Source organism: Myotis daubentonii, chromosome 7 (assembly GCF_963259705.1).
Source record: "Myotis daubentonii chromosome 7, mMyoDau2.1, whole genome shotgun sequence".
In the NCBI taxonomy this organism is placed as follows: Eukaryota; Metazoa; Chordata; class Mammalia; order Chiroptera; family Vespertilionidae; genus Myotis; species Myotis daubentonii.
The window spans coordinates 19,817,363-19,843,362 of NC_081846.1; the positions used below are offsets into that span (position 1 = coordinate 19,817,363).

The 26,000-nt window shown below is 42.6% G+C and overlaps 2 protein-coding genes and 1 long non-coding RNA gene across 16 annotated transcripts in view; 1 reads left to right on the forward strand and 2 right to left on the reverse strand.

Moving 5' to 3' along the window:
* ATIC (5-aminoimidazole-4-carboxamide ribonucleotide formyltransferase/IMP cyclohydrolase) overlaps nt 1-4,228 on the forward strand; it is a 28,747-nt gene extending 24,519 nt beyond the window's left edge. For both annotated transcript variants that reach the window (XM_059703053.1, XM_059703052.1), the window contains 4 exons: nt 1,197-1,289; nt 2,016-2,198; nt 3,521-3,676; nt 4,003-4,228. In XM_059703053.1, the coding sequence (XP_059559036.1) occupies nt 1,197-1,289; nt 2,016-2,198; nt 3,521-3,676; nt 4,003-4,122 (552 nt within the window). In that variant the 3' untranslated portion in view covers nt 4,123-4,228. The remainder of the gene's footprint in view (nt 1-1,196; nt 1,290-2,015; nt 2,199-3,520; nt 3,677-4,002) is intronic.
* A 7,551-nt stretch (nt 4,229-11,779) lies between these two features.
* The window catches only part of FN1 (fibronectin 1), a 67,354-nt gene continuing 53,133 nt past the window's right edge, over nt 11,780-26,000 (reverse strand). For 5 of the 13 annotated variants that reach the window (XM_059703056.1, XM_059703062.1, XM_059703058.1 and 2 more), the window contains 11 exons: nt 25,286-25,462; nt 24,547-24,636; nt 24,134-24,313; nt 22,925-23,014; nt 21,318-21,778; nt 20,171-20,309; nt 17,454-17,606; nt 14,617-14,742; nt 14,002-14,108; nt 13,338-13,448; nt 11,780-12,548 (listed from right to left, as the gene is read on the reverse strand). In XM_059703056.1, the coding sequence (XP_059559039.1) occupies nt 12,477-12,548; nt 13,338-13,448; nt 14,002-14,108; nt 14,617-14,742; nt 17,454-17,606; nt 20,171-20,309; nt 21,318-21,778; nt 22,925-23,014; nt 24,134-24,313; nt 24,547-24,636; nt 25,286-25,462 (1,706 nt within the window). In that variant the 3' untranslated portion in view covers nt 11,780-12,476. The remainder of the gene's footprint in view (nt 12,549-13,337; nt 13,449-14,001; nt 14,109-14,616; nt 14,743-17,453; nt 17,607-20,170; nt 20,310-21,317; nt 21,779-22,924; nt 23,015-24,133; nt 24,314-24,546; nt 24,637-25,285; nt 25,463-26,000) is intronic. The other 8 variants (XM_059703067.1, XM_059703066.1, XM_059703064.1 and 5 more) reach the window with 2 other exon arrangements.
* On the reverse strand, nt 14,891-17,447 carry LOC132238204 (uncharacterized). Its single transcript, XR_009453750.1, has 2 exons — nt 17,122-17,447; nt 14,891-16,896 (listed from the first exon to the last, which is right to left on the reverse strand). It is a non-coding gene; the product is annotated as an uncharacterized LOC132238204 (long non-coding RNA).

Consider the following 26,000-nt stretch of genomic DNA (forward strand, 5'->3'; position numbering starts at 1 on the left):
GAAGAGGGAGATAGAAACAAGAAACACCATTGATTGGCTGCCTCCTGCACGCCCCCTCCTAGAGATTGACCTCAGGTTTCTGGGTTGGCATTCAACCACTGAACCACACCAGCCAGGCTGCATGTTTAGTTGTTTAAGAAACTGCCAAACTTTTCCTGGGAGTTTTGGGAGTTTTACATTTTACACCTGCAGTGTATGAGTGGTCCCGTTTCTCTGCATTCTTACCAGCTTTTTTAGATAGGTGTGTGGCATTGTCTCATTTTAATTAGCATTTTCTAATAACGAATGTTGGACTTTTTTTTCATGGGTTTATTTGCCATCTATATATCCTTTGTGCTGAAATGTCTGTGTCTTTTGTCAACATTTTCTAATTAGATTCTTATTGTGGGTGAGTTTTGACAGGTGTTTATATATTTTAGACACTAGTTTTTTGTTAGTGTGTGGTTTGCAATTATTTCCTAGTCTGTAGCTTGCCTTTTTATCCTCTCTAGGCTGCGTCTTTTGCAGAGCAGAAGTTCTGAATTTTGATGAAGTCTGATTCATCAGTTTTTCAGTTAGCTAATTTATCAGTTAGCCGCTGCTTAGGTCCTTTACCCACTTAGCATACCAACATAGATCATCATCCTTTTCAGTTTGTATTTCCCCGTTATGTTAAAGATAGTGACTTTGAGGCTATAATATTTGTTTTATATTGGAACTGGTAGTTCACAATGCATTTTTTAATATTTCTACTGAGGCTATGCTAGATAAAGCAGAACATGATCCTAATTTGACTTTCCCCAAACAGCCTTGGCTGTGTGTGGGCATCACAGTTGTTTGTAATGTCTGGAAATTATTCTCAGTGTTTTTTTCTGAATATAAATGTTATGCCTCCAGGTATTTGCTGGTACTATGGTAGAGAATAGTATTTGTTAGTGTTGGAGTGGATATGGTATTTCTTAATCTTGTGTGTGACAATGTAAACAGGCTTAAGCCAAAGCTGTTGCAAAGCGGTGTCAGTTTGAATCTGTGATGCATTAGGCGTTGCGCTAAGTTCCACGACAAATATGTTCAATATTGATTTTTTTCATGCTAGTGCTTAGCCTGAATAGTTTAACCACATTGTAAGTCTATCACAATAAATGCCAAATAAGATGCTAAAAGTTAAATGAAGTTTAACGAAGCCTGGTGCCACTTACCATCCTGTGTCTGTTCAGTTGCCGGAATCTGCGCTCCGAGACCTCATCGTGGCCACCATTGCTGTGAAGTACACTCAGTCCAACTCCGTGTGCTACGCCAAGAACGGGCAGGTAACAGAGCTGTGACCCTCACCCGAGGGGCTGTGGTGTTACAAAATGATACTCAGAAGTCCGCCTGCCTGTGGTGCTAGACCAACTTGAAGGGGAGAATTTGCCAAATTTTTCTCTCCTGGGTTTGTCGGAATTTCTTGAGTAAGTTGGTGGACGGTTCAAGCCTAGCATGGGTTGGCACATTTTGGATTAGTGGGACTAGAACAGCTGCTACAAAACTGGCTTACTCACCCTCCCCACCATTAGTAGAAGAGGAGTAAAAAATGATGATGCCACCCACCAGCCCTTATTTTTTCTTCTCACTGTCTTAGCTCTTCTCTTGGCATTCGTTTGGCCCGTAAAGGGGGGGGGGGGGGGTGGTGGATATTCATTAGTGTGTGCCCAGGAAGACCCTCTCAAAGTCAGACTTTTAAAAGATTGCTAGTCTCTGATGACAGAAACCTGGGAGTTGTGGCTACTGGACTCCTCAGGTTCTAGTAAGTTCCAGTAAGACCATGCTTCACTACATATGTCCAGGAGTTGTAGGAACTTACAGAATATGAAGAAGTAAACTGTATAAATAGTAGTCATAAACCTCTTACCCTCACGTATTTGCCTGTCTCTTATTTTGGCCTGCTTTTTTCTTCACGAAATTAATAGCTGGGTTTGGGGGAATCTGCACAGAAGATGCTTTGAGACAGATGTGTGGTTGGAAGAGGCATTCATGGCGATGTCCGTGTTCTCCAGGTGATCGGCATTGGAGCAGGACAGCAGTCTCGGATCCACTGCACACGCCTGGCAGGAGATAAGGCGAACTTCTGGTGGCTCCGGCATCACCCACGAGTGCTCTCGATGAAGTTCAAAACCGGAGTGAAGAGAGCAGAAATCTCCAACGCCATCGATCAGTATGTTACTGGGACCATCGGCGAGGTACAAGGCTTCTCGTTGGGCTATGAGTGGGGTGTGTTAGTATGTTCACTCTTTTCTGTGTGACTTTTATCTTCATCACTACAAAGAGAAAATGCTATTATTTTGAAATTCTGTATTACTTAAAATTGTTACTCTAAACTGGTTACCAATTCCTCATTGTCCTCTTTCTCATTTAACTTTCTTCATCCCTGTCTGACACCACAAATATTCTCTGCCTTTTCAAATTATAACCATTGGTTTAGTTTTGTGTGTTTGTTGATAAGTTTTTGACAGGATGGACTGATTTTCATGCATCTTAAGGTGTCAGTCACAGTGCCATGCATGACACTACATGTTAGGTGTATGTTCAACATTACATACGAATTGCCTGGTAGCAGATAACCAGTATGTTTCTTCTCCACCCATATTTCCTCCAAGCACCGTTAACAACTCATGCTTTTGTTATATTTCATGCTCTTTAATATTTTTTGTTCTGAAGAAGGTGTATGGGAACATTAAAAATTGCAAGAATCAGGTAGCCTGCCAAAAGAATAGGGGTTAGTCCAGTTTCTGGATATTAGCAAGTGCTTAAGACATATTGGATGGAAAACAAGAGAAAGAGAGAAAGGTCCTGTAATCAAAATCTCAGTGGTTTTCTGAAGGGTGAGTACTACACGGAGGTGTTCATTCAGGGTCAGGAATCCACGTAGTGAGTGCCCTTGAAAAGCGAGGCTGCAGAGTGTGCCTTGTGACTGAAGTACTTGAAACAACTTTCCCTTTTTATTTTAATTGTGTACTTTTCTGTTTGATATTACCAAGCAAAACCCTTCTAATTTTCCTAGAAAGGTCTTTATATGTGAACAGGAATAAAAGTATGTGCTTTAAGCCGCCCCCCCCCCCCCGCCCCCCCAAAATAAAACCCAAATTGGAAGCACCTTCTTAAAATATGAATATTATGAACTGTGTTTTGATTTGTCAAGACTATGTACTGAGGCTAATTGTGTAAATGTAGTGTTAGTCTTGCTTTGATACAGGGATATAAAGTGGTAGATTTAACTTGAGCAGAGATTAAAGAACAAAATATATTTGGAATAAGCTGATGTAGAATGTAAATGGGATAGTCTTTATTTGCTACACTTAGAATCAGTTTTCTTCCTTAATGAAATGTTAAAGCATTAAAAATAAGAGAGAGAGATTCTAGAAATAGGAGCCTGAATGTAAATGCCACTATTTATATTGAAGAAGTCCTGGGAGAAATGCCCAAGTGCTCTCCAGCATCGTGGCGTCAGATAGCCCTAAAGAGGATGTCAGAACTTTCCTCTCTCTCTTCCCCCCACGCACAGGATGAAGATCTGGTAAAGTGGAAGGCTCTGTTTGAGGAAGTCCCTGAATTACTGACCGAGGCCGAGAAGAAGGAATGGGTGGACAAGCTTAGTGAAGTGTCCGTCAGCTCGGATGCCTTCTTTCCTTTCAGGGACAATGTGGACAGAGCTAAAAGGGTAAGTGTGGCGTGCGTGTGCGGTGCAGAGAATTGATCACTGTGTGGAAAGTTGCAGAAAGCCTGCTTCTGATTGTAAGTTCTGTGAGTTACGTATTCTATGGGCTATGTCAGGATAGTTAGTTAGAGAACTGTTTGACTTCTCCATGTGATGTATGAATAACTCTGGTCCTATTATTTCTGTCTTTTGTCTGAGTGAATCAGTCTGCAGTGTGAGTCATTCTTAGCTTATGCTTTGGTCACTTGGATTTTGACTTTTGTGCGTTTTAACATAAAATTGTGTTCAGAAAGTCAGTATCTATTCCTCCTCCTCCTCCTCCCCCCTAGAGTGGCGTGGCGTATATTGCTGCTCCGTCCGGTTCTGCTGCTGACAAGGTTGTGATTGAGGCCTGCGATGAACTGGGAATAGTCCTCGCTCACACGAATCTTCGGCTCTTTCACCACTAATTTCATCACACGCGCTTTAAGTTTGTTTATGTGGGTGAAAAATCATGAGGGCAATTTTGAAAATACTTTGGAAAAAATAAGAATAAATCTGAATAATAACCTTGGATTCATGGTGTCCAGTAGTTGTATGTAATTTTTCCTAAAGATATAGGTTCTTGCCCTGACCGGTTTGGCCCAGTGGATAGAGCGTCGGCCTGGGGACTGAAGGGTCCCGGGTTCGATTCCGGTCAAGGGCATGTACCTTGGTTGCGAGCACATCCCCAGTAGGGGGTGTGCGGGAGGTAGATGATCAATGTTTCTCATCGATGTTTCTAACTCTATCCCTCTCCCTTCTTCTCTGTAAAAAATCAATAAAATATATTTTTTAAAAAAGATATAGGCTCTTGAGGCGTGCTCTCCCTCTCAGGGACACAGCTGTGCCTTTCCCTCCTCCCCCCCCCCGCCCAGGTGTGTTACCTTTGTCTTTCTCCTAAGCTCCAAGGGCCCTTCTTCTGCCTCTGTAACTAGTTTTCTGAGCCTACGCAGACCAGCTGGCTCGCTTCTATTATCTCTAAACAAACTTTCTCTGATAATTTGGGAGAGGAAAATGATCTAGGGTCTTGCACACAAACATTTGTGTGTAAGAAACACAGGAGTATCCCGACCTCCTGGAGCTCAGCACAGCCCAACACATTATTTGTGAGAAACTTCTGAGAACCATCACGTGAGCCAGAGAAACCGAGCAGCGCTGACTAGATGCCACAATCCTACTCCGTTTCTGTCCATCACAGTTATGAAAAGCATGGCTTTCTGCCTGCTAAGCACAGCAGATTGTCCCTGGGGACCAACACCTAGGAAGAGATTAATGTCTTCTGTTGACCCCATACGGACGGATAATGCTGGTACTTACCTTTCCCTCTGTGAGAAGTGAAATGTTTCCCGTCACTTGGGCAATGTCCCCTCTGCAGCTGCATAAAAAATATAACGGCTGCTTAATGCCCAGACGCAGACCACACTGCACTTCTGGATTCCCACGGAGAAGTCCAGCGCGGGGGAGGGGGGGGCGGGCAGCGCCTCCCTGCGTCATGATGTCATCGTGCATTTACATCCTGCACGTGTGGTCCTGACTATAACCTGTTACACCTGAGACCAGCTAAAAGCTTTTGTCATCTTTCCCCTTAAACCAGTGGTTCGCAACCTTGGCTGCACATCAGAATCACTTGGGAATCTTTTTAAAATCCTGATTTCTGGGCTTCATCCTCCGGAAATTCTGTTTCTTTGTTACTAATGTTTAGTTTTATTCATTTCAAAGGGGCCATAGTTTGCCCACGGCTGGTTTAACCTCTTGAAATTTGTTTTTCATCTATAACCTGGAGGCAGATTTGTTCCTGGAAAAGAGAGTAGCTCCCTTTTCAAAATAAATGCCCTGGGTATTTGTCAGGGTCAAGTCCCAGCTCTGCTACTGACCTGGCTAATTCCCTCAGCCTTTCTTTCACTATTGTGGAGTAATGGTGCTGACAGTACCCACCTCTTAACGGTTGCTCTGAGGGGTAAATAGATAATAAGAGCACTTGGAATACCACCTGGAACTTAAGAAATGCTGTCTAGCCCTAGCTGCTTTGGCTCAGTGGCTAGAGCATCAGCCTGAAAACTGAAGGGTCTCAGGTTCCATTTCAGTCAAGGGCACATGCCTGGGTTGTGTGCTCAATTCCCAGTAGGGGGCGTGCAGGAAGCAGCAGATCAAAGATTCTTTTTCATCATTGATGCTTCTGTCTTTCCCCTCTCCCTTCCTCTCTGAAATCAATAAAAAAATATATTTTAAAAAAGGAAATGCTGTTTATAAAAAATGCTGATTATTTTCATAATGCTTTTGTGTATATGATGGCATGGAAGGTACTGGAGGATATTAATGTATGGAAATTTCCATAAAAAGTAGTAAGTGTATATTTATGGAAGAGTTTATTTCAGTTTCCGAATAGGTAGCCAAAATGTTTCAGAGTTCCTACACCCTAACACCTACTCTTTTTCCCACACTCCACTTTTTACCAATAAACAGACTTTTCTGGAACTAACATGGCATTTTTTTTTTTTTACTTTTTTTATTAAAATTTATGAAACATAACTTTTACCATTTTAACCATTTTACAGTGTACAAGCCAGTGATTGTAAGTATATTCACATTATCTAGTCCTGCCATCACACTATCTAGTTCAGCCGTGGGCAAACTACAGCCTGTGGGCCGGATCCGGCCTGTTTGAAATGAATAACACTAAAAAAAAAAAAAAAAGACCGTGCCCTTTTATGTAATGATGTTTACTTTGAATTTATATTAGTTCACACAAACACTCCATCCATGCTTTTGTTCCGGCCCTCCGGTCCAGTTTAAGAACCCATTGTGGCCCTCGAGTCAAAAAGTTTGCCCACCCCTGATCTAGTTGCAGAACATTTTCATTATCCCACAAAGAATCTCCATCCCCAGTAAGCAGTTACTCTCTATTCCTCAGCCCCTGATAACAATCTACTTTCTCTTTCTATTGGTTTGCCTATTCTGGACATTTCATATGAATGGAATCATGTGATATGTGCCTGACTTCTTTCACTTAGCACAATGTTTCTAAGGTTCATGTTGTAGAATGTGTGAGTACTTCCCTTTTTATGGTCAAATAATCCTCCAGTGAAGGAATAGACCACATTCTGTTTACTCGTTCATCCATTGATGGACATTTGGGTTGGTTCCACTTTGGGGCTACAATGAATAATGGTGCTATGAACATTTTGTACAAGTTTGTATGTGAACATGCTTCAGTTCTGGCTGTATACCTAGGGGTAGCATCGCAGGGCCCTATGGAAATAGGGGTTAACTTTCTGAAGAACCACCAAACTTTTTCACAGCAGCTGCAGCATTTTACATTCCCCCTCAACAACGTATGAGGGTTCCAATTTCTCCACCAAAGTAGCACGTTTTGGAGTGAAATACTGTATAGCTTTTCCGCTCTTGGGTCAGCATCTTACAGCTGATGCTGGATTATACATATCAGCAGGTCTTATTGTGAAGTCCTGCCCAGCAGTCTCCTGGCAGAGGCAATGTTCCCTTTGGCTGGTTCCAAGGTACCCTGATGCAAAGAGAGATGGCCCAGGGGTAATCCCTTACCCTTTGACATATTGTTTGCAAGGGGAGCCTGCTGTGGTAGGTAGCCTGGAGGAAAGGTGATGCCAGCCCCAGAAGGTGCAGGATGCTGACCATCACCCCACACTAGGCACCTTCTCAGCCTCCAAATAATACTAATTGCAAGTCTTTGGAAGCTCCACTCAGTGCTATGTTAGAGATGAAGTTGCCTCCTGAGATTGTTAAAAAACCTATCTGTCTCTAAACACTACATAGGAATTCAAGGAAATGTAAAACATGTTTTAATATATTACCTGAATTCTACTGAGGATTGTTATTAAAAAAAGTTTCCCATTTTGGGCTTTCAACTGAAGCATTGATTCTCTGGCACTTTTATTACTTAAAATATTCTCTTTGTAATTTATATAGATTTTTGTTTGCAATCCCAATGGGATCTTTTAACGAAGACATGGAATGGGACCATGCAGCAGTGATAATAGCATGAGCATCACATACGCTCTAAAAAGAACTTTTAAAACAAACAAACAAAAAAAAAACCTTTCAGTCTGAAAACCCTATGGCAGTGCCAGGTCGTCTTTGTGCTGCTTCTGCTTTATTAGCCTTTATGATAATGTTTAAATGTTCCCAAATTGAGACATCCCAAGAGTGGGTGTTTTCTTTTGTTTTGTTTTTTTAATGGTTGGAACGTATCCCCTGAAAATGATTTTTCAGTTGTAGCCTGCCACTTTCTCTACCACAGTAAGAGAAATTTACTAAATGGGAAGCGATTTCGGCACTTAAATGTGTGGATATGTTTCTTAATCACTTTAAGAGTTATGTACAACTAGAAATGGTATAGAATTTCCAATGGAAGTATCTACACTAATAAAAAAGAAACATGCAAATTAGTGTCACTCTACTACACCCACCAGCCAATCAGAGCGACTATGCAAATTAACCCAACAAAGATGGTGGTTAATTTGCATATGTAGGCAAGGAGCGAAGAGTGAAGGCTCTGGCAGGAGTGAAGACTGAAGACTGAAGAGGCTTGGCTTCTCTGCTGCGTCCGAACCAAAGGCCTGGGTCCCAGGTGCCAGAGGAAAACTGGTGCCAGCAGCCAGGGAAAGGAAGGCCTATTGTGCGAATCTTCGTGCAATGGGCTTCTAGTCTGTATAATAAAAGCCCAGCGACCGTTATGGTGGAACAACCAGAATGACTGGTCGCCATGATGAGCACTGACCATCAGGGGGCAGACATTCAACACAGGGGCTTTCCCTGGTGGTCAGTGTGCTCCCACATGGGGAGTGCCGTTCAGTCAGAAGCCAGGCTCATGGCTGGTGAGTGCAGTGGGAGCCTCTCCCACTTCTGCAGCAGTGCTAAGCAGCAGCGAGCTGAGTGATAAGGAGCCTGCCACTAAGGAGCAGTTAACTGAGCGGTAAGGAGTGAGCAGGCAGGCAGTAAGGAGCAAGGGGTCCCAGACTGCCAGGACTGCAAGGAGAAAATTAATACCTGGGTGCATTAGAGGGAAACCACAAAAAACCAAAGGCAGAGACCATCTTAAAAATAGAAGAAAACCAGCAGACAGACATCCCGTTAGAGATCCCAGACGGCAAGAGTGTGCAGGCTGGGCTGAGGGACACCCCCTCCCCAGTGCACAAATTTCATGCACCGGGCCTCTATCTATATAAATAAAAGGCTAAGTGTTCATCCATCTGACCAACCAGTAGCTATGATGCACACTGACCACTATGGGGCAGACGCTCAATGCAGGAGCTGCCATGATGCGCACTGGCCATTTAAAAATCAACGGCACCATCAAACCAGGCCCCACCACCACGCCAGAGTGATACCCCACCAAATCACAGCCGATGCTGCCAAGACCCCATGGTGCAAAACGCGGCCCACAGCCCAGCCCAGCCTGGAAACGGTTGCTGTGGCACTGGGTAATGACATCACGTAGCAACACCTGGCTTCCTCTCCCTAGCGACTAGCCTCCTTAGAGTTTCTTCAGCCCAGGAACCCTACTTGCTTTATAGCCAGGTGCAGACATTTTACATTTTAACCAAATGTTTGTGAAGCGTTTTCACATGCCTCATCTCATTTGATCCTCACAGAGGTCCATCCTGGAGTAGGTAAATAGGAGACTCAGTTCAGTAGAATCCTATTTTCTTTTCATTAGTTAGAAAATGGAGATTTAGAAAGTTTAGAAACTTGACCCGACTGAAAAGAAGTAAGAAATGGTGGAACTTGAAAATGACTTCAGGTTTTCTCACTGTGAAGAATGTAGTCAAACACTGCTGCAGTTAAATATTTTACCCTTTGTTCTCCCTGCGTGATCTACAATAATAATCTGCTTCACATTGATATTTACTGCTGTGTTGCTGACAATTACCTGAAAGAGAAGTTGGGTTGCTTCACTGGGCTGGAAAAAGTTAAATCAGAAAGCAGGTCTAATTAAGCAAGTTTATCTATCCTATCTAATAAAAGAGAAAAATGGTAATTGGCGTACGACGATACCCTTTTCATTGGCTAATCAGGGCTATATGCAAATTAACTGCCAACTAAGATTGGCAGTTAACTGCCAACAAGATGGCGGTTAATTTGCATATGTAGGCACAATGCAGGGAGGCGAAAGGGAAAGCAGGAAGAAGCCCCCTGCCACTGACAGTGATCGGAAACCCAGGGGGGAGCTAAGAGCTGGGGGGCAGGGGGCCGCCTTTGCCCTGCCCTCCAGCCATGATCGGAGAATCAGGCGCCTTTGCTGCCCTGGCCAGTGATAGCAGGAAGTAGGGGTGGAGCCAGCGATGGGAGCTGGGCACGGTCGAAGCTGGCAGTCCCGGGAGCTAGGGGTCCCTTGCCTGGGCCTAAAGCGGAGCCCACGATCGCGGGGCCGCTGCAGCTACGGGTCCCCGCTGCCCGAGCCGGATGCCTCCGGCAGAGGCGTTAGGCCTGGGCAGGGGCGGAGCCTGCAACCACGGGGAGCTGGGGGTCCCCTGCCCAGGCCTGACACCTCTGCCAGAGGCCTCAGGCCTGGTCAAGGGGCCGATCCGGTGATTGGTGATCGGAGGGTGATGAGGGTCAACTCCTCTGGCCGAGGCATCAGGCCTGGGTGGGGGGCGGAGCCAGGGATTGGGGGGATATGATGGTCCCCTTGCCCTGGCCTGAAGCCTGGGTCAGAGGTGTCAGGCTTGGGCGGGGGGTGGAGCAAGCGATCAGAGGGAGATGGGGGTCCCCTGCCCAGGCATGATTCCTGGGCCAGAGGCCTCAGGCCTGGGCGGGGGCCAGAGCCAGTGATCAGGGGGAGATGGGGGTCCCCTGTCCAAGCCTGACACCTCTGGCGGAGGCGTCAGGCCTGGGCAAGGGGCCGATCCTGCGATTGGAGGGTGATGGGGGTCAACACCTGAGGGCTCCCAGTATGTGAGAGGGGGCAGGCTGGGCTGAGGGACACTCCCCCCACACACACACCCAGTGCACGAATTTCGTGCACCGGGCCCCTAGTATATATATAAAAGGCTAAGTTGACTCAGACATGTGCGATACATATAAAGCTCTCGCTGGCACCAATCACATGTGTTTGTTTCAACCTGTCATTGTTAGTTGTGAATTTGGTTGATACTCTATTATAAAGGGTGAATAGCAACATGAAAATATTTCTTCTAATTAGTTTCCTTTCAATGTGCACGAATCCGTGCACCAGGACACTAGTAGTCTTTATAAAATAAGACCATAAAACCTACCCCCAATGAGATGCTAACCATCAAAGCATTTATAAACAAAATCAACTCAAATGTAAATTTGCTTTTTAAAACAAAGAATCCTGAGGAAATCTCTTTCTATAGATTCTTAATATTCATTGCCAGATTATTCATTAAAATATTTTCCTACATTGCATAGTAGCATATAAAATGTATTTTCATGTCTTTTATTTTATGTGTTAATATTTTACTAATTAATAATCAACTATTCCCAGTGCCACTGTTAGTCTGAGTGCCAGGTTTAATCTCAGAGTTTTGTTGTTTCCACAAATTTAAACTGAAAAGGAAATGGCTTTTGCAGACCACAACTAAGCAAACTTTGTTCAGCTGGGGGACCCTAAAACTGTGGCTGACACAAATGCAGACAAGTTGGATTGAGGTAATTACACCATGGGGTTTCCCTAGGACAAAACTCCTTCATGCTGTACAATTCAAGTAGCTTCTGCATCTGTCACCTTTGCACTCCCCTTGCAGGTAATCTCTGCGGAAGGAAGAATTATAATTAGAAAAGAGCACCTAGAGGTTGTTTCGACTTTACTTCTGAAGAACTAGCTAGCAAGTTGGATGAATATTTACATCCACTTAAATGTGGTAAAGTGGAAAATACAAAAGTTTCTCCACTGCTGAGGAGATGAAATGACAAGAATGAATCTGTGCTTTTGTAGCGATTTAGAAACTCTTGCACTGAAATCACCAAGCATCAGAGAACTGAACACAAAGGTTTTTAAATGTTGCTGAACTGAAAAGAAAAAGAACATCCATAAGAATTATGTTCCCCAAAACGTCTTTATATAAAAGAGAAGCCATGACGTTCAAGTTGTGGAATGTAAATCTTTTATTAAACAGTTGTCTTTCCACAGTAGTAAAGCTTTGGCATGTACAGTATAAAAAATAATCACCAACCATTATTAAACCAAATTCCTCTTATCAACTGCATACTAAGTGTCTTCAATGCAATTTTTTTCCATATAAAAATACTGGGGAAAAATTGATAAATAACAGGTAAGAGAAAAATATTTCTAGGTAATTACTAGAATCATTTGGAAAAAGTGAGCACTGTGGATATTTTAAATGTCACAGTAACAGGGACATGCCATTCCTACAATATCGCGGGCCAGACGGTTAAGTGGAAGCAGAAGTGTTTGGGTACCTTTCCCACTTAAAGTTTTGGGAATATCATTTCAGTACATTCTGCATCTGGGTTGGTGCATGCGCTTCCCTGCGGATCCCAAACCAAGTCACAAGTTAGAATCATCTCATTAAAAATACTGAGCGGTGTTGAACACTTTGGAGCAGTACAAGCAAGGAACTGCCCCTTTTTAGTAGAAAAGTTTCAAAACACTCCCAGGGTGATGCTTGGAGAAGCTGTGGGCTGAGCTGAAGCTGGAGAAGTTCCTCTCCAGAGCAAAGGGCTTAAGAAAGAAACAAACACTCAAGGATGGGGTCTGCTAATGTCGCTCCAGTTGGGATGGGCCGTGGCAGAGATCCACGCGTGGTTTTCTGGGCTGGAAATATTACTCCCGGGAATCTTCTCTGTCAGCCTGCACATCTAAAGGCATGAAGCACTCAATTGGGCAGTTGACATTCTGTTAAAATGGAAGACAAAGAAAAATTAGCAGCAAATACTGCCAAGTGTACAGAAAAAAAGAGGGGGGCCTTCTATGGCAATTACTTCCAGATAGAATATTTCTAGCGTTAAGAACCTAGCAATAGCCCGACTGGTGTGGCACAGTGGTTGTGTGTCAACCTATGAACCAGGAGGTCATGGTTCGATTCCCCGTCAGGGCACATGCTCGGGTTGTGATCTTGATCCCCAGTGGGGTATGTGCAGGAGGAAGCTGATCAATGATTCTCTCTCATCATTGATATTTCTATCTCTCTCTTCCTCTCCCTTCCTCTCTGAAATCATTAAAAATATATTTAAAAAAAGAGAACCTCGCAACAAACTCAGTAAACTGAGTAAAAGGAAATGTTCAAGAGGTTATCCATTAGAACCAAAATTATGTTATAGGATACAGTACTCAAGTTACTTAAAGGTTATTTTTTAAAAAATATATTTTATTGATTTTTTACAGAGAGGAAGGGAGAGGGATAGAGAGTTAGAAACATCGATGACAGAGAAACATCGATCAGCTGCCTCCTGCACGCCTCCTACTGGGATGTGCCTGCAACCAAGGTACACGCCCTTGACTGGAATAGAACCTGGAACCCTTCAGTCCCCAGGCTGACGTTCTATCCACTGAGCCAAACTGGTCAGGGCTATTTTGTTTTGTTTTTAAAATAGGTTCATTCAAAAGAAAATTACCCATGAAAGAGAATCCCTACTATGTGACCAATTGCACTTAGGGGAGAAATGCTCGTGCAAATGTACTCACAGTGTTTGAGTTCTGATGGTATCTCGGAGGATACTGGTTGTAGGAGTGACCAGTAGCACCTTCGTGACCGGGTTCAGCGCCGGGTCTGCGGCAGTTGTCACAGCGCCAGCCCTGAGAGCAAAGGCGTGCATTCAGATGGGGTTACAAGAAGAGCAGCACATCACAGGTTTAGTGCGTGGGTTACAAAAGAATGTCAGCTCTTCATTGGCAAAATAAAAACAGTTTAGTCACAAAGGACACTTTGATGATGATTTCATGAATTTATAACCTTTGTAGAATATACTTAGGCTGATTATTCAAGAGAAAAGGTGAAGGAAGGGACACTGACTTAGATCTGGGGTGTTATTCAACATACTTAGCAACAATGCCAAAGGGGCACCTGTACTTTAGATTGGAGCTGGAGGCTGAGTGCTACCCAACCTTAATAGGTTAGGTGCCAAAGAAGACAGAACAGCCTGAGAACACTGGGTGTGGGAGGGGCTGAGGCTGCCACAAAAGGGGAGGACTGGAAAGACTATCACTCAGGCAGCTATGTGCCAACAGGAAATGAGGTGCTTCAACATTTCATAGGGGTACTGCCACACTCATACATACAGCATGCACACAAGAAGCTCAATCCTGAATCATCTTCTCCTGATCTTATCTAAGTTGCAGAGAGCCTTACCCGCTGGCCCCCAAAGCATGTGCAGGAGCAAATAGCACCGAGATATTCCTTCTGCCACTGTTCTCCGACGTGGTACGTCTTCCCATCATCGTAGCACGTTGTCTCATCTACATGAAGACACAAGTCAGAAGTGCGTGTAAGACTGAGAGCAATCAGACAGACGGGACCCCGGTGTGGGGGTGGCTTCTGTTCCCACCTAAATTTGCATCATCACAACCAAAATACCACATTTATGGGAATTATTCATAATAGAGAAACTGCTGTACAGACCATAGGGCAGCATTTCCAAAAACTTGATCTAATAAACTGAAAAGATGGAGATTGTATTTTAAAAGTTGAGTCTAAAGACCCATAAAGCTTTCTGCTAACTTCTCACTGCAGTTTATGGTCAAAATGCTCAGGATGGAAAAGTGCTAAAGTGCCTGTAATAACATTAAATCATGGCTCATTTTTGAAGCTTGTCTCTGCCTTCCCAAATCACAAGATTAATAAACCCACTGTCCATTCCTCAGGGAGACTGAACAACTCCACTCGTTCCCATAAATGAGAGCGGCAGCTCAGTAATGAGTGTGGGAGTGCTTGACAAGACCCTAAAAATGATCTGTGGCAACGTACGAGGATCACACTTGAATTCTCCTTTTCCGTTTCCAAGACACGTGCAGCTCATCATCTGGCCGTTTTCTCCCTGCCGATCCCACTTCTCTCCAATCTTGTAGTTTACACCATTGTCGTGGCACCACTCTGTGGGGCAGGGGGTCAGGCAAAGAGTTAGTGGTGGGTTCTGACTCACAAGACAGTGACTGCACTGGGACATGTCACACACGCATCTGGAAGGAATGGTAAGGAAGGTTAAAGGTCATCATGCCTAAGACAAACCATTTTTTTGGGGGGGTGGGGGGGACTGGATTTTAAAATATTATCTTTACCATTTAACATTTTCTAGGCTCTTTTAAGATTCAATGTATTCCACCATAATCATATCACAAGAACAGTCAGTGACCTTCATTTGAATTCTCATTATTAAGGTAAAACTAAAGTAGGATTTGAGTATTTTAGGAGTAGAAAATCACTTTGGATTTGCAGAGATCCTGGATACAAAGTAGCTCCATTAACCAAAAAGCCCTCACAAAGATCAGCAGGTTTCTATATGCCACAATGTGTGTCTTGTAAATGAGAAGAGAAAAAGAATAAATCTGTGTATCAAAAAAAAAAAAAGCAAACAAAATGATAAACATTGGTTACTATCCCTAATAATAAGACTGGTTTTAAGGAGAGCTAACAGTTATATATCTTTACTACTACACATAAAAGCTAACTTTTTCATCCCCACAGTTCATACTGAAACAAAACACATTTCAGAAGTTTGTAAAACAGTATATTACTTCCATTCTATCAATGTCATTCCTTACACTTTAAGTTAATCAACAGTTAAGACATCTAAGCAAAGAATATGTCATTTGAGGCAAAAAAAATATGTCATGTGAGCCACATAAATCAAATTATAGCTCTGCTCCCAAAATTGTACCTAACGTTTATATAGGCAATAAATATATAAGCTTAAAAACAGTTCAGTTGCATAAATGAAAAACCGCCTAATTGATGCCAAATGTTAAAAATGCCAACTCTGCCCTGGCTGGTTTGGCTCAATGGATAGAGCATCAGCCTCTGGACTGAAGGGTTCCAGGTTTGGTTCCAGCCAAGGGCACATGCCTGGGTTGCGGGCTCGGTTCCCAGGGGAGGGCGTGTGGGAGGCAGCCAATCAATGATTCCCTCTCATCATTGATGTTTCTATCTCTCTCTTCCTCTCTGAAAATCAATAAAATAGACTTTAAAAACTATGCCAACTCCTAAACATGATGACACCTCTGTTGCTCTTTGCATTTTCAGATGGTCAAGCATAGTTGTCTGCAGTGGAAAAATTAGTCGTTTTATGCTTCAGTCTGAATTAAACCATTTCATGTACACAAATTAAGTAAAATACTTTGGGAAAAAATCTATTATGTTTTATTTCTCCAAATATGATTTCTGGATATATGTCTATACAAGGTTTGTTTATAAGGCATAATGATGAACACCAACAAAAATGAACCAGTTATCAATAATACATCCCCTAAAATCAAAGCATAAATAAAAGGTTAATAAATTCTACTACTGAGTCTCAAAATATAATAATTCCTCAGATCATTTTAACTAAAACATAATTCATATATTACCATCTCTTTATAAGTTGAAAATTAAATAAATTTTAATTGAAGATTCTTAATTATCTACACATTATCTGTACTCCCTGCATTACTTAGAAAGAGTCAAACTACTTGGTATGCATCTGTATTTGTGTGATATGAGAGAGTGTGTGTGTATATACTCTGATACAAGTTTGTTTGGTTTGTGTTGAGATAGTGTTGCCCTAGTCAGTGGTAGGCAAATTGCGGCTTGCAAGCCACATGCGGCTCTTTGGCCCCTTGAGTGTGGCTCTTCCACAAAATACCACATGCGGGCACGCATGTACAGTGCGATTGAAACTTCGTGGCCCATGCACAGAAGTCAGTATTTTGTGGAAAAGCCACACTGAAGGGGCCAAAGAGCCGCATGTGGTTCGCGAGCAGTAGTTTGCCGACCACTGCCCTAGATAGTTTGGCTCAGTGGATAGAGCATTGGCCTGTGTACTGAAGGGTCTCAGGTTCGATTCTGATCAAGGGCACATGCCCGGGTTGCCGGCTCCATCCTCAGAGGGGGCGTGGAGGAGTCAGCCAATCAATGATTCTCTCTCATCACTGATGTTTCCATCTCTCCCTCTCTGAAATAAATAAAAATATTTTTTTTAAAAAAAGAAAGAGTATTTGTGAACATAAATATTTACCTCTGAGCTCACTCAACACTAAAGGTTAAAAGAACCTTGAGGTTGCCCTAACCGGTTTGGCTCAGTGGATAGAGCGTCGGCTTGCGGACTGAAAGGTCCCAGGTTTGATTCCGGTCAGGGGCATGTACCTTGGTTGCAGGCACATCCCCAGTAGGAGGTGTGCAGGAGGCAGCTGATCGATGTTTCTCTGTCATCTATGTTTCTAACTCTCTACCCCTCTCCCTTCCTCTCTGTAAAAAACCTATATATATATAAAGAACCTTGGGGTTTCTTTTATCTCTCATTTGACCTGGCTCCAAAGAATTTGACTTAGCTCATGTATCTTAACAGAGGAGTTTAATCATACTACCACCACAAATTTTATTTTAATTGTATTGGCATACTACCCTTGAAATAAGCAATATTTCACAAGTAAAATTTCCCATCATTTTTCTATGATGCAAAATGTTACTTCGAGTCAAGCAGTCTCCCCCTGTTTGCTTCATGTTTGGAAGAGCCTGGGTCTGCCAAACATGATTCCCTGGCACACTGTGCGGATGCGTGGGGCTGGAAGAGACAGGGCGACAAGTGGATGGACAAGCAAGCTACTCACTAGACGAGTCACATCTGAAATGACCACTGCCAAAGCCTAAGCACTGGCAGGAGAGTTTAAAGCCAGATTCAGAGAACCGCTCCCACTCCTCTCCAACGGCATAATGGGAAACCGTGTAGGGGTCGAAGCACGAGTCATCCGTAGGTGCGTCAACTACATGAAGAAAAGGAGGAAAAGCAATAAAAAAGACATCTTATTGGCAGTTTTGGAGGATAAGAAGAAAACTGATTATTCCACATAATGATTGAATTGAAACAAAAGCCCCAGTAGCACTAAGAAGCATTCACCTGTCCATCAGGGCAACAGCTGCTCTAACAAACAATGCGCAAATGTTGCCAGTGGACACTTGAAAAGGCATCTTAAAGTAAACCCATCTTTCACTTTTGTCATCAGTTCTAAAAATTCATTTCTGGTAAATCTAGTCTATAGAACGTGAAACAGATCTGGACTCACTTTAAGCGAGTTAAGATGCAAAGAATGGAAACACTTCTCCTTCAGTACCTGATGCCCTGAAGCTACTTATTATATTATTGTCATCTGTAATATGGGGATAATACTCAAAATATCTCTACCTGCTCTGGATCTTGTGATGGTCACGTGAGATCATGAAGGCAAAGTACTGGTCCATTACCAACACTTAGGACGTGCTCACCAAATAAAGAATAATCTCTAGAGAGCATCTTTTGTTTTTACTGCAATACTCCATTATAATGTGATCTTCACGTTTATTTTTGCAAGTTTTGGGAAATAGTGCTAAACTTTGACATTTTGCACATTATCGCAATTAACTGTAGGACTGCTTTACTTTATCAATAAACTCAATTGTTCCAGGTAAGAGGAAGCAATGGGATATGAATGACTTAGAAATTGGTAATGGGGTGTCTTCACGTTGCCTAAGATCTAGATCTTTGTGTTTGGGGAAATCTCATTGTAAAGTAATTTATGCAAACAAAGCATGTTTCAAATTATTTTAAAAATTAGATAAGTTAACTTCTGTGTCTTTGCATCTCACTGTGTATGCAATCTCACTGTTTACAATGCAAAAATCAAAAGCCATAGATATATTTGAAGTGCCTAATAGTTTAAAAGGCAACACCTTGGAAAAAAATAGTTTGGGGAGGCTAAGAAGTCTGTTTCAAAGCCAGGAGAACCTGGCTAGAATGCAGAATACCACTGCTGGGAATATGGAGGCGGAAAGAAAAATAGAAGGAACTTATAACTATGAGGGGTTTCACTCAGCCTCCTAAAAATAACCAGGCGTTAAAATTCCACCTGACTAAAGTTAGGGAGATGGAATCTTTAAAAAAAAAATGTGGAAAAGCACAAAGGTCTTTCACGTGGCATTCTACTAGTAAAAGCACACGAGGCAAAGGGTATGTGTTACCATGGATATATATACTACAACTAGCACAAAATAACACCCTGTCCCCCCTCCTCTGCCAGATATGCAACTGCTAAATTCACATGCGTTCATACATGTAAATAGCACCGTCAGATGAGGAAGGAGGCTGAAACTAGGTCAACTGACCCTAGAAATAAAGCCAGTCCTGAGCAGGGGAAGGATTTAGTCTCCCTGCTGGTAGGACACCCTCTGGCTGGAAGATTTAGGACTCAAGGTTTTGATGACTCCCTATCTTATGTTTCCTGGAGAATCTTCAGCTGCTGCAGGTTGAAGAGCCAAGGGACAGACACGCTATTGGTTTAAAAGGACTTCCTGGGTGCTGCAGAGTCAAGGACCACTTAACCTCGACAGAGGTTTTGGATCTATGTCATCAGAAAAAAAATGGAGATAACACTGGAATAAGGGAGCCCTTGGGGCAGAAATGGGCTGTGTTGGTAGCATTTTACATGAGGAACAAACACCAGCTGCCCCTAATGTCCACGGATGGGGGATTTCCTTTCATGGGTTTCGGTAGGTACTTAAAAATCACTCCAGAGGACTCCAACATGGTGACATGGAGATGGTCTGGGCAGAGGTCAGGGGACCTGTGCCCTGTATCAACTCAGAAAGGCACTCTGGCAAGGACTCAAGAGTGTCAGACGAAGGATCTGAGCTTGTGCCAGGTCTATCATTACGTCCCCGTTTGTGACTCTGTCCAATACGTATGCGTTTTACAAAGATACTAGGAAAATACAGTGAAACCTAGTTTCTCGAATGTCTCCCATATCGAACAATTCACTTCTCAACCTGACCACCCTTTCATACTGATGCCTGTATGATCAGCCATGCATCTCCCAAGTGACAAAGGAGAGAATGTGCGAATTTGAGTCAGTTTACCACTGTTAAAATCTCAGGATATTGTGCTATGAATATTCTTGTGCTTTTTTTGCTTATAATTTCGTTTAATTTTCATTTTCCTACTGTACATTTCTTTTCCTTTTTGTTAAATTTTCATTTACATTTCATGCCCTTTCTGTTTTTAAAGTGTTTATTTATAAACAGTACATTAGAGGTGTACTGTATCTAAGAAGGGTTAAAACAAGGCATCATTTGGGGGTCTGGAACGCATTCATTCAATTTATATTATTTCCAATGGGGGAAACGAATTCAGTTCGAGAAACGAGGTTCCACTGTAATTCAATTTAAAGTGGCTCATTTACTTCATGATGTAACATTATTTCCCAAAGCTCACGGAAAACAGCAACAACGGAACGGTCAGTGGAGAAAGCGTCCCCCAGAGGGGCGTCTGGCCTGCGTAGCACAGGCATTCACATACCCGAGTTGCCCACAGTGACAACCTCCTCCCGAACCTTGTGCCTCTTCTGGTCCTTCAGTGCTTCCACAATGATGTTGTAGGTGGTCCCTCTGGTGAGACCCGTCAGGGTGGCACTAGCAGAAGTTCCAGGAACTCGGAACTACCATTATTAGCACATCCAAAGTAGGGGAGAAAGCATTAGAGAGAGGAATCCATGACTTTCCCTATGCTCTTATCAATAACCCTCGCTGTGTAAACAAAACAAAGGGACACCAATAAAGCAGAGGGGGTAAAAGGACCCAAACAGCCAAGGAGAGAAATGGAACTTGGGGTGAATGGCCAACACTTCTACCTGCCAGATTTTCCTGCCAAAAATCTACCCCATGTGCTCTGCAGTTACCTGGGGACCTCAATAATTCTAGAGACAGTCTCCGTTCCAGCTGCTGCAGCCACAGGTCTGCACGAGCCCGGGAAACCCTGGCCTTGCCCCCTTTACATAGAAGGTGGGCACTGTAGGGAGATTTATTCATCCCACAAGAGGTGGCACCCGACCCCCACTAGAATCCTTAAGACACTTTGGAAAATCCTCCAACTCAAGTGTCTAAGCTCATAAATCTGCCACCGCTGTAGTCAGTTTTTAAAATTCTGCCACTTTCTAAAACTAAGAACACAATAAAATTGATACCAGCAAGACAAATTAAAGAACAGAAGTTTCAGTTAGAGAATCAATCACTTACAACAGCTGATATGCACAGCTTCACCTAAGTTCTTTCTCCTCAGACCTATTGTAGATAATGGGATTCTTCAAGGACAAACCATAGGATGGTATTTCAACCCTTATGGGCACAAATTTAAATTCAGGCAGAATATTTCTCTCTTTTCTAGGATTATTTCTTTGTATTACCAAGGAGCCTCAAATCAGTGAGGAAAATAGAGAGGATTTCATTCTTTCTGCTAAATAATAATGAGTGACACTCCCCCCAACCCCTACCCGAAGTAGTACCACATTGAGATTAAAAAGAAAAAAAAAAATCAGGGCTAATTGAGTCACCTAAGAGGTCCTGAAAATGTTAGCCACTTGATATGGGAGTTTTGCTCACTTCTGTTGTCTAGCTTGCTCCTTTCCCAGCTTCCCAGTCAGGAGTAAAGATAAAAATTCATTAAATACCTGTAAGGGTTCTTCATCAATGCCAACTGGATGACATGAAATTATATACTCAGAGCTTTCCTGGAATGGGGTCCAAGAGATGGTTGTCTGAGAGAGAGCCTCTTGTCCTGTAGAAGCATTTGGTTTGAGTCCCAGAACGTGAGGGTAGAGGTGATGGTCTACGTCTCCCCTGGGGACATGACCAATTTGGATCTCCTCATTTACATGCGGCGGATATGGTCCTGGCCTATGCCTTACAGGGGTGGCCGTTGTGGGTGGTGTGGTCCGCCTAAAACCATGCTCCTCAAAGATCATTTGTTGCCCAACACTGGGCTGCTGACCCGAAGTGCCAGGAAGCTGAATACCGTTTTCAGACCCAGGATTGGTGATGAAAGGGGTCTTTTGAGCTGTGGAGGGAACATCCAAGATCTCTGGTCCATGAAGATTGGGGTGTGGAAGGGTTACCAGTTGGGGAAGCTCATCTAGCCAAGAGAGGTTAGAGCCAAAAAAGCAAAGCTTGTTAATAAGCTCCCCGAAGTACCAGCAGTAGTCATTATCAACTCAGGCAACAATGACTGTTTATTGATTTGATCAAAGCCCCTGGAAAATTAGCAGTTCTTAGATCACAAAACACTTTTTCCAGAAAGAAATCTTAATGATTTTTCCCCTCGAAGATTCCTTTAGAGCAGGGGTGGGGGACATCCGGCCCGTGGGCCGTGGAAGGCCCGTGGAAGCATTGGGTCTGGCCCTGCCAAGGCAATAGGGGTGAGTTAATTAAATGTCTGACCAAATATAACAGGCCAATTTTTTAAGTTGATAATTTTGTATGGCCCTCGAATGATGTTATATATGGCCCTTGGCTGAAAAAAACGTTCCCCACCCCTGCTTTAGAGTTTAAAATGGAAAAAAGTGTTAGTATGAATTTATCATACAAAGCTTCAGACCGCTGAGCCCCATAGAAGCTGCCTCTGCTCAAATTAAGCCTAATGGAATTTAAATGTGCAGCCTTTCCCCCCTTTTGTTTTTTCACTCGAGAATTGAGTTTAAGGACTAGAATCCACACTAATTATATCAGCATTTGAAGTATGAGAATTCCAGAGGTTTGGGTCAATGGTTTGAAATGGTAGAAATAGGTTAAAATGCATATATATTCATTTTTAAATTTCCATAAGCATAAATATAGCACTTTCTTCAAATTAAACTGAAACTGGATGAAAAAGTAAGACATTTTGTTGGCTGCAAGTTACAGAAATCACATAATGTAAAGACAAATAGGGAATTTTCTCCCAACGTTTTTTCTTAAACATTTTTAACTTCAACACAAGGTAGAGACAAATAGCACCTGTAGCCATTTCACTTGTACATTTCCAGATCTGTTTTGAAATTTTTAAAGGTGAATAAAAGGCTTTATTTTGACTGGCTAAGAAAAGAATAAAACTGAACTAACAGATTATGTTAGGTTATCCCTGCTATCAAAGAGCACAACATATATGCTGCGCTGTTAGAAAAAAAAGGTTCCGTGAGAAACACATCCAAACCCGGAGAACCTTTTCACGGCAAAATTAAACATTTGTAATTAGTTTTCCCTTGACCGTCTCCAGGTTACCCAGAAGGCACTCTTTCTTTACCTGTCTTTTTTCTCCCGATCAGAGGCTCACTCTTCTGGTTGTTCTTAAGGGCAATGACTTGGATTGTGTACTCAGTTCCTGGTTCCAAACCTGACGGAGGACAGATCATCACGTTACACCTGTGGGCTCAGCTTGTCAAGAGGAAATGGATCTTGCCGGGAATCACCCCTGGGGAGCAAGCATCCTCTGTCCTCCGCCCACCGTCCTCTTGGGAAGGTAAAATTGACTTCCTTTCCTTCCATAAACACCCAAACACTGTGCATGCAATGGCCACTAAACAATGCTCTCACTATCCAGCTTGACAGCCGAATAAGCACTTTCATGCTAAATTTTTCTGGGCATTCTTTTAGCACGTGATCTTATTTTGCTTTTTGAATTGCAAAAAATCTATCAGCATTGTGGAGTAAGCATTTGGGAGAGATTGTTGCAGATTGAACCCATGAATGTGCTTAGGCCTAATAACCAGATGGCCCTCAGCAACAGGATCGATGCAAAGTCAGAGGACAGGTAAGGGCTCTGCAGGAGAGAATGATCAATCTTTGGGGGGTCCCTAGAGGAAGTATCCAATTCAACTCCTCCCATATCAGATTCCGTTTTCCTGGCCCCAAAGTTTCTTAAAAATACAGTGTCTGTTTCTGGTACCTTTGTGTTCCATAGGATTTGAAAGTCCAGACAATACCTTATACACAGTTTGAAAATATAATCTCTTGGAGAAAAATAATACCAGAGGCTTCTGATCTTTCCTACTGAAACGGACAACCCCTAGTTCCCAGGCCAGGCATTCTCTCCAGTAAGGGTAGCTGGGAATCACTCTGCCTCGAGACCTATTCTGTGAAAGTGGATAATGAGGGGCGAGGGCAGGTGGTACCCTGGCAAGTCCTGCAAGATCATCTGATTTTGAGGGAGTTGAGAGAGAAGGAGCTTAAATGAGCTAGCTTGCCTTGAACAATGTATTTTTCTAGGACTGACAAGTATCTGGCAAACGCAGAGCATATAAAAAGATGGTAAGCCATTAGGTCAGTATTGAAATTACTTCCTTCACATGGACTCATGCCTTTGGGGATGTATTGAGCTCTACAGCTCCTACACAGAGAATGCTCTTTGGGCTTCTTGTCCTCATGGTGTAGCACCGAAGACACAGCTGGAGTCTGCTAGGCACTTTCTGTCCTAGGGAGTAAGGAGAGAAGGACAGCGTGGAAGCAGCAATACCAGTAATAGTAGCCTCTGTGACACCAGGGCGGGGCCGAGGGACCACTTCTCTGGGAGGGGACCCAGGCTTCTCATACTTGATGATGTAACCAGTAATCTTGGCTCGGGGTGGCTGCCATGCTACCAGCAAGGAGTTGGGTGTGGAGGCCAGGAAATGCAGGTTGGATGGTGCATCAATGGCTAAAAGAAATCAAAATGAAGTCTCTAAGAAAATGAATAACCAAGAAAATTACTCCCACACTCTTTTCCAGCCCTTAATAACAGACTGGAGAGAATCTGGGAGTTCTGAAAACTGTATAAGGGATCCACTGTGATCTATAATACAAAAATAACAGCCTCATTTTTGTTTCTTAAGTTCACATGACTGATCACAGACAAGTCAGTGGCATTTCTTCAGTAGAAAGTATAGTTACCCGTGGAGGCGTCGATGACGACTGGGGAGCTCCGGGCATTGTCATTCAGGGTGTACAAGTAGATCTTGTAGTCAGTGCCGGGTTGTAAACCTGGGATTTGTGAAGAGACAATTTTTATCTGATCTTGATTCACTAGGAAGTTTCAACTCATCTGCAATTTTCATGGTTCCTCTACCCTCGCATGTTTATATGAACGACAGAAGTGGTTCGTATTTGAACAATACAGTTAGAACATGGTATGGGTAATAACTGTTCTCTTTATCATAATTAGATGGTCTTTGATTGGTAACTGGAATCAGAATTTTAAATCTCAAAGAGAGCTGAATTAACCCAGATATTGAACATTCTCTGACAACTTTGATCTTTATAAAGTAGTGTTGTTTGATTTTTTAAATTTAATCATGCTATATCATCGATGTTAATATTGAACCATTTTAGTTTATTTTAGTTATAAGCATTATGTTACAATTTTTTAATATAAGAAAGGGTACAATGATTAAAAATCAAAATGATGAGTGGAACTTAGGCCATTTCTCTGGCAAACATTAGATAAAATCAGGCATTCACAGGACAAACCAATTCTGATCATTGTTTAAAAATAAGCTTTTAAAGAACAGAGCTGGGTTATCATAACGCTTTGGAAATAATTTAATCAGTGTAAGTGCTGGAATAACTAATGAACTAATGGATGTTGTGAGCAGCAGTGAGCAAGTGTGGTCCGCACAGCGAGTGCCCTGACCTGTGATGGTGTAGCTTCTGACATCGGGGCTGATGATTCTCTGAACTGGAGTCTGGCCATTTCCTGGTACGGCATCCACCTGGAAGCCGGTGATCGTCTCAGTCTTGGTTCTCCAGCTAATGGTGATGGTGGTCTCAGTAGCATCTGTCACACGGGCCCTTCTTGGAGGGCTGACATCTGCATGGGATCATAGCCTGAGATTAGTGCTCATATGGGTAAGGTTTTGATATTTTAAATGTTTCCTTATTATACAACAAATACATTCATTTCTACACATGACAGTGTAGAGCATTTCTCCTATGGCATCCACAAACAAAGGTTGACAATAATTAGAAATATAAAAATATTCACCTTTTCTTTTCGGAAGAACTGAAAAGCTTGTAAGAGATACTACCAGTGGTTCCCAAAGCTGGTTTATAGCATCTACAAATCCCTCAATAAAGGTGAAAGTTATTAATTTATTAAAATGTAAAATATGTGTAGCAGGAGTTAGAATAATTGCCAGCCAGCAATGATATATATATATATATATACAATGCTAGTATTGTGTCATTTCCATAGGGCTTCATATTTTTTCTCTCTCAACAGATGCAATGCCATCCCTATTTTATAGATGAGAAAACACTTACACTTTATATGATTTCTGAAAGAGTATATCGGGAGTTCATTGATATGGCAGAAAATGAGAATCTGGGCCCAACTTGGTCCAAGACTG